Source organism: Bradysia coprophila (assembly GCF_014529535.1).
Source record: "Bradysia coprophila strain Holo2 chromosome IV unlocalized genomic scaffold, BU_Bcop_v1 contig_106, whole genome shotgun sequence".
NCBI classification, from domain to species: Eukaryota; Metazoa; Arthropoda; class Insecta; order Diptera; family Sciaridae; genus Bradysia; species Bradysia coprophila.
The window spans coordinates 2,554,762-2,567,114 of NW_023503372.1; the positions used below are offsets into that span (position 1 = coordinate 2,554,762).

Below are 12,353 nucleotides of genomic sequence, written 5' to 3' on the forward strand. Positions count from 1 at the left end.
CGTCTTTTTTGTAAACAAATGCGAGAGTATGAGGTGTAATACTTTCTGCGCGTAAAGAATCAACAATAAAACTCTGTGTGCTCGCATTGCTTAGCTTTCCGTATCGCGAACACACCGTACCATCAAATATGTATCAATCATTTCGATCGATTAAAAAAGTCAATATTATTTGTGTGGAGAAGCGTTCAACGAAATTGCTGGCTAAATTGACAACATTTTTTTTTACTAATCAAGCGAAGAGAAAAAAAAGTTGGCAAAATTCTGTTTCTGTTTGTTGTGGTGGGTGTGTAAATTAAATTGGGACGAATATGTATTAATTATAGTAAATTTCGATTTCAGTTTTATTACATTGACCCAAAAAATATAAGCTAGCGATTTATTCGGTTTGATGAATTAAATGAGTGTAATAAAATGTTGCTGATGGTTTTACTGTGTGTTGCGCTGACGAAGAGTGGCAAAGAGATTAGGATGGTTTTGTTTGTACGGTAATATTTTAGTCATCAGTCATCGACAACAATGATAAACATTAGGCAATGAGCTATGGTGAACGTGCGGTCTTACATAGTAAATGAAGAGTTTTTTGATAGTCTATCTGATTATATCTATCTTTGGTTAATTATCTTGTCCCCCATTGGCAAAACAAAATGCGGAGTCTCTGACAACCTCCATGAAATAATCAATAATTTGACATACTTTTTCGCACTTGTATCGAAAATGAATGCGATTATTGCATGCCAATTTTGTTTTTAAATTATGTCGGCGTTGTCGATTGCAAAAAGTTTAGGGTTCAGTGTGCACTTTGTTGCACAGGATGAGTTTTTTAGCACTCGTCTTCCCTAAAAGTAGACCCACCAAAATCGAGTTTGTGTAACACAATGCACAACTTCCTATTGTTATGAAACACTAAACGACACTTCGAACAAAGTGAACAGATTTAACGATTATTATAGTGTGATACGCTTGCCGTTTCTACAAGAGGTTAACCCGGTTTTCATTTTGTGTAAACAACGGGTTCCTATATCAACTCTCCATTTTATAACATTTAATTTATTGATTATATTCGACTTAATAGCATATGTTTTATTCGAATAAGCAAATAAAAACATGTGATTACATTCTGCTTTGGTAAATAGAGTTTCGGCTAAGCCAGCAAAATATTTCCCAAATCTGATAAAAATAACTTTTTTTTTGAACTTCGGCAGTGCGGTATACATTACCACACAAACATTTCCTTGGTGAAAGAAAATATTCAATTCGAATGTAGGCAATATGGTTCCATATTTTCATAATATTTTTCCGCACTCCCAAGGATGTGAAATATTTGATTTTGGAGACAGATCCTGTACGTGACGTGGTGAGGAATAATTTGCATTTTATTTTTCTGTTTTGTGGAATAGAGGCAACGGCACACATTTGTACAATTAAACTGAAGTCCGGTGGGAATTAATGGATGTTTGTTTTGTAAAATTTAATATTTTTTTGAGAATTCGTCAAATAAAAACCTCTGAATCGACATTTTAACATTGGGGTTTAAAAACACAAAGAGGGATTCTTTTGAATTTCGACTGACCGAAATCGGCGCTATTTTTTCCGGGACACTTTTATATATGCCTAGTAAGGCCTGGCTGGTTGTAAGTGGCCATAAGTCAAAAAATGTTTCGTAGTCCGGATTTCATTTCCGTAAGCTGGCGATTATACGGACGTGTATGGGTTCGTTGGGGAGCTGATGTCGAGTACTACAGGGGCAAATATTAACTTCAAAATGTTTGATGATAAACAGCCGAAAGTATGACCTGCGGAAAATTTCTCAGAATCTAGAGAACCTCTGCGAACTTTTATGTCTGTGACTTCACTAATGCAATTATTTGATTATATTATTACTTATTATGAATGTGGAGGACCTCAGCTTTACACCGATACCCATATTTAGTAATGTGGCACGTGACTACGTAACAGTAACAGTTGAAAACTGTGTGTTTCACTCCGCCAAACTATTAAATATACGTATCGCCACATTCATAATAAGTAATTATTTAATCAAATAATTGCATTCTTGAGGTCAAAGCACTCATCGAAGCTCACCGAGGTTACATCGATTTCGAGAAATTTTCCAAAAGTCATATTTTCGGCAGTTTATCATCAAATTTTATGAAGTAATATTAGCCCCAGGAGGACTCGACCTCAGCTTTCCAACGAACCCATACACGCCCGTGTCCTCTTTACCTTACGGAAATGAGATCCGGACTACGAAACCCTATTTTTCGACTTTCGGCCACTTACAACCAGCCAGGTACGGAAGATCAAAAATATCTGACACTGGTTTTGGCGCCGAGGCACCAAAGCCTAACTAGGCATATATAAAAAAGTACCGGAATAAATAGCGCCGATATGATTGATACGACTGATTGATTGATAGCGATTGATATGGAGTGATTGCGTAATGGCTAAATGAAAAACAATTCAGTCGAAATTGTTATTTACATTACATAAACGAGAATATCATGATTAAATCATTGAATCTATTACTTCATTTGCATAAAATGTCGCTTAGTTTTTTGATACAAAATCTACTACTTCGTGAGATGAAAGAAATTTTTTAATATAAAAGAAAACACGAGCTACGTCTAATGGATTTTTTTGTCGTCGATGGCGATAACAGATGTGCGAACGTTTTATTGTTGCTACATGTGTCTAGTGACTGTGAGATGCTTCAGTACAATAATTGTATTATTTTAAACAAGGCGTAGGAGCCCTTTTCAGAATCTCCGTACAATGAACATCGACATCAGTGGTATTCTTCCATCGACATCAGTGGTATTCTTCTTTTATTTAAAAAAAACAGATTTTGCAGAATATCAACGAAAGACCAGTACTCGGTTGAAACAGCATACACATCAGTTTTTGGAATGTGGCTAGAAAAATGAATTTTCTCCCCTAAAAAAGCGTGTGCACTATTTGAATGACCCAATACCAAAAAATGATGTATATACTCGTACAACACAGTACTGGTCTTTCACTTCTAGTATGTCAGTTCTTAGACTTGCGTCATGGTTCCAGTATACTATCGTGGGAGTATGATGGCTTCTCTAAAAACTGTAATTGGCTTGTGTGTCGGATCGTGTTTTCAGATAAAATTCATTTTATTACAATTACAACATGAAGCCGTAGCCGAATTTCGAATGTTTTTTTTGTGTGTTATGAGTGAGAGAGCAAAAATTACAATTACGAACTAATCATGTTTCATTTTTAGAATTCTGAAAAGAATATAATAGCAAAAAATTGGATTTTCAAATCAAGTAAACAAAACATTACATTTTATTATGCTCCGGTCGGAATATTATTCTGAAGTTAAAATCTTCACTTCAGAGCGAACTAAACTTTCTAAACAACACACTTCCACTGAGTGTTATTATTTGCATCCTGCTATTTTCGTACATGGCTAAGTTTGGATCATCTCAAAAAAAATATGTTATTTATCGATCAAATAAGCTCAAATTGTTTGTGAACTGGTGAACGTTTTGTTTTTGTCGTCTCAACGAAATGTCGTCTTGGTTTTTCAACTTTCTGGCAGTTAGACACACACGTATGTGAATTTGACTCTTATTTTAGAATTGGAACCATTCTTTTTATATAGAAACCGATTTGTTATTTTGTTTGATGAATGAGTTTTGCTGCCTACATACTCACGTATTACGTTCTTCGACAATAACCCTATCGCCTGTCTTTTTCCTATAAATTTATTGGATTCTCAGATTATTTTCTTGTATATTTTCGATTCTGATATATAAACAACAAGCTGTGCTTCCGCGTAATGTTGGAACATAAATTTTCCGCACGTAACCATTTTCAATGTCTACATGCCATTGATATAATATTATTTCTTATTATACGAATGACCTATACTAGAAGGACCATTCCTGAAATATTGTAAATGAAATTCGAAAAATTTGAAATATAAAACAAAATTCCTACGTAGGTGGACGCAGGTCTGGAATGTCATTCTCAAAATTTAATGTTCTCTAAACGTTTAAAAAAAATAGTTTCAAATGATATTGCTAACAGCTGGTCGGATTTGATTCATTGGAAATTTTTATTGCATTTTATTATTTCTTTTATTTTTATCGCCTCTGTGAATATCCATAACAACACACATCACGTTCATGTTCCGGTATTGTGTGAAAATTACACAGACATACTCACACGAAATGAGGCTGCTTTTTTTAACTAAAAATATAAAATCCATAAATGACCGTGATCGATATTGTGCAACACGATAAATACAATTGTGCGGTCTTACACTATCCAAGGTACTTTAATTGGAATTGATTGAAATCCTGGAAAAAGCATACCATCTGTTTTCATTCCCGCCAACATATAACATAGATTATGACATTGAACTTCTGCGGTGTTGTATTGTATGTGTGATTGGAATTGGAAATCCCTGACAGCAAAATTCAATGCGATAAACCGATGTTGTATTGAGTCTTAAAATGTTGAATTTTTAAGCAGCACAGTATTATGGATTTATTTATTCACAGCTAGACGATTGGTGTTTACTATGTACATTTTATATTGATTCAAAAGTTTCAACTCAACTGCTCATTTTAAAGGTGACTTTGAATTTGCTAAGGTAGACAAAAGTCTGTTGTGATTGGGACGCAATCAGTGACGGATTGAGGTTTTTTTCAGCAATAGTAGTGGGTGTAAATTGACTCAGGTGGAGAGTTTAAGCTACTCAGAATTTTCCCAGTGTAGCATCAAATTCACAGATTAAAATTTAGGTCCGGGTAGGATTACTTTCGATTTGCTAGGGACGGTCAGAGATTAAAGAACGTATTTTAATCCTGCAGGTTTCTTTCCCGTACAGCGACACATCCTAAAAAAAATAATTTTACCAGTTTAAAATGTAATGAAAGCAATTCCTGAGGGATTAAATTTTAATTCCAAAAAAATATTCGGTCGCGCCCTTTAAATCTAGGTCCCTATACTATAAACCTATAGGACGAGTGCAATTCACTTATGAGACTTAAATTCTACATCTTGTTTGCACAATTTGAGTCGTTAAATTGTACGTCCTACTCGTGTAAAGTACTAATTAAAGACGAGAAGACCAATGGTGGACTCATTCGTTATCAACACGCGTAAATCGTACTTGTCATATACGCAAATCTTATCGTTTTTCTGAGTGAGAAATTCATTTTGGATGGTGACATCTTTTAACAAACTATGTGTTAAATCGACTGAAGTAAAAGATTTTGTACAAAAAATGAGAGAATTCTGTAAACAACAGAAACAACAAATTTGCTGATTACGCCGATAGTCTTTAAGGTTGTTCCAATATCCAAGCTCATCAAATGTACTTATGCGCAACGTATAATCCAACACCGTTTATTTCATTACGATTGACTCTTGACTCGTCTCAAAAATTTAAATTTCAAATTTTTCGTCGAATCGAAAATTTAATTACAAACGAAATAGTCGCAGCGTACTCATGATAGACTATGTATGTTTAACACCGGAAGCTTTAAAAAAATGTGCTCATATCTTTACTTATCGTTTGTTTGAATTTTAGATACTGGGAAGCAGGTTAAAGCCTATTGTAAATTTCAAAATTTCGTGTGTGACCTTCAACAGTTATAAAGAGTGGCATTGGCAGACCAAATTTTTCAATTTTTTTTTTCAATTCGAAATTTTACATTTTCTGTTCAATCTGGGGAAAAACATCAAATTTTTCTGGACAAAATCCGCCACTGTTGCTCATAATTTTATTACTCTACAGTCTCTATCTGTTCTCTATCTGCAAATTAGACACATCGGCTGACGTAACTATTTGAGCATAAATTCAAAACCAAACCAGTTTTTGTATGCTTTCTAATAGCCATTTAATTTCAAATAAAATTTAAATTTTAAAATGAAAATAAATAAATAAAATTGAAACATTAAAGAATAAGATCTAAAGCAATTGTGACCTTGTGCGCCGTATATATTGCACGCTTGCAGAAAAATTAAATATGAAAATAAAATTGTAAATTGAAACTGTATTAAACCAATCGTCAAGCGGCACGTATCTGGAAAAACTAAATATCATCGCTAGAGTTTCATGGCTAACCGTCCACTTCTATGAAACTACAAAACATGACCTATGGACGTAATTGGAAACAAATTGGAAAATTGATGGTGCTTATGGTCTATTGTTGATTATTCTTCAAATAAAGACACCGTATACCTATCCATTAAACGTCCAGCGCAAAAAGTTTCGTGAAATAGATTTTGAAATGGTTTTGTGTTTCTATCTCGCTGTTTCGTCTTAAATACATTAAATATTTAATTGTTGGTTTATACTCGTTATGTAAGCGAACCTTCTTGTATCTAATTTCATTTTTAGAAACATAAAAAGTGTACACAATGGCCTGTCTGTATTCACACAAAATTAGAGTACTACACAGCGTTGTAACACACATAACCTTTTCAAATATTACAAACGTAAAAGACATGCAATTTTGTTGTCTTTCGTGTTTTTTGATGGTATTATCGAGACGTGAAAATTTCTTTTGGTCTAAGGTAGGCATCAACTGATCACTGAAATTGTTAGTTTCGTCAGAGTTTAATAAAAATAAATTTGCTCACAGCACATAGCACGGAAATGCATCATTACCCGATGACATTTGTGGTAAATTCAATTTTCACAGGGCATTGCCAGTATAATACCTTTACCTTACGTAATTGAACATTATGATTTTGATAAGGTTCGAAACAGGTAAAATTCAGATCATATACGAAATTGACTCAATCGCTTTGTAGACACGAGGGCAGTAGATTGATTGTAATACGACTCGCTGTCAGCCGAAGGATTAAATCTTTATAGATAGCATCAACATGTGGTAGTGACGCTAACTAAAATTTATTTTACCTTATTGTCAAGGCAGTTAAGTTAGTTTCCTAGTCTTTGACTGGTTCAGTGTTAGAATTGTCCAGTATTAAACTAGTCCAGTTATAGACTAGGTCAGCCTCCGAAATCTAAATTGTGGTACTTTTCCGGTATTCGACAAGATACAAGACCCTAATGACAACATTTCGTTGCATATAATTTACAGTTGCAAAGACACAAGCAGAGCAATTAGGAGTTGATAGAATTAATTGAATTGAATTTTTGAATAGCAAACGACCTAAAAACAAGTTATGCAAATTCTAAAACACTGTGGTGCTCGATAATCGTTTTTCCACACTATGACGCCAAAAACCGCAAGAAGATGTTTTTCTGTAATGAAAGAAATGATTCATTCGATTTGACCTAGCACACCTACGCACACGTTACAAATTGCCAATTGTATATGCAGAATTTCCGACGGAATTTTACGATCAATTTTACATCTTTTGTGGTCAAACCAATTTTCACCATTGATGAATTGTTTTCGACTAATGATGGCTGTATTATGTTATGCAAGTAGTGTACACAACTATGATTACATTCTTTTCATGTTTCGAAAAAGAAACAACAACAACACTAACCAAACAAACAATATTTTTTTCGTTCAACAACTTAATTGTACTTTCTTTGGTCGGAGTTGCTGTTTACAATCCAATTTGGTATTCTGAAGATATTACATACTTTATGACGATGTTGTTTTGTGTGATGAAAGAAGGTTTTTAGCATACAGTCCTATTTCTGCAGAATTTATGTTTAACGACAATAAGTTCTGTACGCCATTCGAATAATTACGGCATGCGAGTTTGAGCAGCATCTCACGTAGACTAGGTTGAGAATAATAAAATCGTTTGAATTTGACCAAAATATTTAAATTCTCAACCTACTTCAGTTTAGGTCGTACGAAGCCCATTATCAATTCTATTAGTCGTCTCATGAGAAAGAGAATAACAAACTTTAAAAATGAACTGTTGAAAGTTTGTGAAGTAGTAGAGGCTTGCTTCGAGCTACAACCTCGATAAAAAATATATTAAATTTGCATCGATCGCTGTCTTTTTATACTCCGATTACTCAGCGTTGTATTGAAAGGCAATGTATGAAAATGTATTGACTGGAAGCAATGAAGAGCTGACAGATCATAAAATTTCTGTTTTATTGCATTTGATTGACGCATCAACTTGAGTTTCATTAATTAAATAGATGACAACATTCTCTTTACACCACGTACTTGATTGAGTTTTAAATGGGAGGTAGATCGCTGCAACTGAATCCTTCCTATCCTCCGAATCTCCTTCTATTGCTATCAAGCAAATTTTTAGTCTATGACTAATACCCTATCATCATCACTGACTTCAGACGGAGTCTTAAAATGTTACAGACGGCAACCATATGACGAGTATTATTATCGGGTCTATTACTCCCATCGATCAAAGTATTTTTAATCGCTTGATTTCAAATCTTGTACTTCAATTTTTTACCATGCATTTTGCTATATAAAGGACCATATTACCCAGAGCTTGGCATTATTTTTGTCGCCATTATCGATAACAGATGAATAGCCGTAAAATGTTTTCTGTTCCCATAGGGAAATTCGCTAACACTTGAAGTTCATTTGTGAGATTTACACAGAGGCCGTTGTGAATCCACTTCAATTACCTTTCTAATGGAGTAAAAAAAATTGTGACAAATAGCTTCATTTAGCTATTGGTTCATTATACTTTGAAATGGATGTCGCAGGGTAATTCCCTAGGAAACTTTCATAGAAAAATCGCATGCCTCGGCAACAACGGCTTCCGATGTGAAATCCGTTTCAAACGCACCCCTTGCTAAACCATCCGCAACACAAATCCTACTCCAACTTCTAAGATTGAGCAGAATTTTTTTGGTAATTAACAAAGGTAAATTTCTTGAAAAATTGATGGCATATTGTGTTTATCAAATCACGATCAAATTACTCACTACCACAGTGTAATTAAGTAGACATTAATGGGAAATTTATTGTTTGAGTAATTGATTGGGCATAATATAACTCCATTTCTTCAATAAAATAATGGTTGGGTACAAGAGTGTGTAATAACCAACCATCTACCAACAAACCAAAAGCATTAATTTTTCAACCTGAAAATCGAAGTCCGATTAGTGTACATACACGATGTGTTCGATGTGTCTCCTGAACATATTATTGATTAGAAAAACATTTCTTTTATTCAAATAAGCATACGGCGAACGATTCGACCATGGCAAACAAAAAGAGAATTGTGTTTGATGTATTATAGTTTTATGAGCTACCGATTCTATCCCAATGTAATGAACCTACTGTATTATATCGTGTAATCACAATTTTTCTCTCTCTTTTTGAATGTGTATCTATATATGCCACTGCATGGTCATTATCTGTTCCATTAAATATTTAACCGATATTGTCAGGTTAGAACAATCAAAGTCAATGTTACCGATATAATATGCTGTAGGTGTGGGTATATATACATAGAGGGGGGTTTAAATTTCGTATAGGAATAAAAACTCAATCGCCAGAGTCAAAGTTCTATGAAATTTAAATGTGAGAAATAAATATTGGTCACGTATTTTAATAACTAAATTTTTCGTTATACGAGGGTTTGGGGTACAACCTGTTGCTTCTGAGTCGTCATCGTATCGAAATTATTGTTTACAGTAATTTTGTTTTGTCACATTAAATTTACATTTTATATTGAAATAATTATGCGACACAGACAGGTAAATAGCGTCAAGTCAATTGCATTGTATTTTGGGTGCATAATTACGAATCACTTTACGTAACTTTCACATTAAAAATTAATTGTTTGAAACGATTGACGTGCATGCAACAATCAGATATGATGCATTTAGTTGATGCTGTAACTTTATCATACCGACACCTTCTAAGATAAATAAACGTCCGCCTAATGTACACACATTCGTCTAATATAAACTTAAACAAAAATAGTTTGTGATGAACAACGATGGTATTACGAACTTTTTGTTGGTCAGACGTTCTGCAATAAAAGTTCATTCCATTCTACATGCTACATAGAAAATGATTTGCACTTTTACAACTCGTTTGTATATAATTTACACGTATGCGGTGTCTGGCATCAATTTTGTTACATTTTTATGGGCCATTTCAAATGTCTCGCCACTGCGATTACCCGGTCGTCGTTTTTTTTTGCGATCATAATATAATCATGTAAACAACTATTTCATCCTCATCTAAAAAGTACGTTTTTCTCTTCATTTCAGTGAGTCTGAGCGATATCGGAAAATAGCATGGAAAGATATTCGCGTTGGAGACATCGTTCATTTGTCGAATAATGAAACTGTTCCTGCCGACATACTACTGCTTCGATCGAGTAATCCACATGGTGTAAGTATAAATTGCATACATTCTCTCTTGGGTGAATGAATATTGTGGGCTCAGTGGTTCAGGCTGCGTACTAATCGAAAATCGAAAAATGCTAGCTGAACCTTAGACTCAACGACATTTAGATTGATTGATTGGTCAGTGACAGTGTGTCCCAAAAAAAGGTTTTCAATTATTAAGAAAAAGTTTTTTGTTTGCATAAACAAACGTAACGTATTCATCATCACTAAGTACATTCGAGTAATATTTAATTACGGTGTGTAATGTTTGTCGTCAAGTAGTTTCGTTAATTACCACGGCCAGCATGGCTTTAATGTCACAGGTAACAATAATTTCAGCTGCGACCAGTAATAATTGAACCGTAACCGGTTACACCAGTAGATAAATATGTAACTCACATTATTGTCCGGCGACATCGTGTCAACGTCTTTGTCTCGGACGAAATAGGTTTGGCGTTCAACTAGAATGTTTGAGAATTTTTCGTTTCTGGAAAAATGTAGAAAGTTGGAAGAATTGTGAATGCTATCACCATACGAACCAGAGAGATCTTTTGTAGAAGAAACGTTTTTTTTTAATTTTCCCATGCCTCAAGAGCGATTTTGATTTTTGGTGAAGTAGAGTGAGGTTACATGTATCGCTGAATGATTTCTCTCGCATGCGTGAGTATCTTACGGTGAAGTGTAACCATCACAATTGACTGGAATTAACAGTTGAATAAAATAGCTTCAAAAACATGCTTCCAGCATGTTGGAGATAGAGGGCATTAGAAGTCAGTCAGTTTTACTTGAGCATAAAATCGTCAAATCATGAAGTATAATGGCGTGGCAGGTATGAATAAGTAATTTCACAGAGAATCTAACACAGATAAGCTAAATGCATGGAAACAACATATTTTTAAGAAAAAAAAAGTTTCTTCCATAAAAGATTCTCTAGACCATCCTAAATGCAACCAGTAGCGTCTTTCCATAAAATAAAATGTTAATGTAACATTTGGGCCACCCTAACATACATAGTAAGCATACCACCAATATCGTATATCGAATCTGGTACTTCTTTTGATTGAAATTATTATTTTCAACAATAATTGATCCAAAATATTTTACTTCTTCAGTTTAAACATGTATTTTGGTATAAATAAGACGACATTATCAAGAGCTCATAGCTTTTGTCGTCGCTGTCCTTAACAGATGAAATAGTCGTCTAAAAAGAATTGTAAAACCGCCAAATGTGGTTGAACATGAAATAAAACCGACCATTCTCCATAATGTGAAGTCCATAGAATTCAAATACATTCAATACACCCTTAGCACCGACAGGTGGACGGAAATATGTGACTTATTTCGTGTACTTTATTGTTCATTTTTCTGTTCACAACATTGTCGTATACAATAAAGTTCAACAGAGCTGAGATATATTGATATTTTGGTTCACTTACCATTGCAGATTTGTTACATCGACACATGTGATTTGGATGGTGAAACGAATTTAAAAATTCGAGAGGTAAATTCAGTTCATTCTAACAAAGTCGAACTCAATGGTGATTGGATTCATTCCGTTCCAACAGGTGGTTCGCGGTTTCCTCGAAAAACAAAATGTTTTCGCACCCAATAAATTCACCACTCGTGTTGAGGTGGATGCACCATCGACGAAAATTTACCGCTTTCATGGGGCAATGATTCACAATTCGGGCGAACGAGTACCGATTTCGACGGAAAGTCTCTTACTACGCGAAAGTCGACTCAAGAACACCGATTATGCCGAAGGATTGGTGGTGTATGCGGGCCATGAAACGAAAGCTATGCTCAATAATAGTGGGCCGCGTTATAAGCGATCCCAGCTGGAGCAGCAAATGAATGTTGATGTCATTTGGTGTGTCATTATTTTAATAATTTTATGTGTAATCGGAGCTGTTGGCTGCCGAATGTGGTTGGCATCGTTCGAAGGAAAGGTGACACCGTTTCTGCCGTTCGAAGTCAGTCCGAGCGTCGATAGTCTATGGACCTTTTGGACGTATGTGATAATATTACAGGTATGTCGGCTGAATGCATT

The 12,353-nt window shown here is 34.6% G+C and overlaps 1 protein-coding gene across 3 annotated transcripts in view; it reads left to right on the forward strand.

Moving 5' to 3' along the window:
* The window catches only part of LOC119070891 (probable phospholipid-transporting ATPase VA), a 54,143-nt gene that overhangs the window by 33,920 nt on the left and 7,870 nt on the right, over positions 1-12,353 (forward strand). For all 3 annotated transcript variants that reach the window (XM_037175414.1, XM_037175415.1, XM_037175416.1), the window contains exons 3-5: positions 10,184-10,307; positions 11,748-11,804; positions 11,869-12,333. In XM_037175414.1, coding sequence (XP_037031309.1) covers positions 10,184-10,307; positions 11,748-11,804; positions 11,869-12,333 — 646 coding nt within the window. The remainder of the gene's footprint in view (positions 1-10,183; positions 10,308-11,747; positions 11,805-11,868; positions 12,334-12,353) is intronic.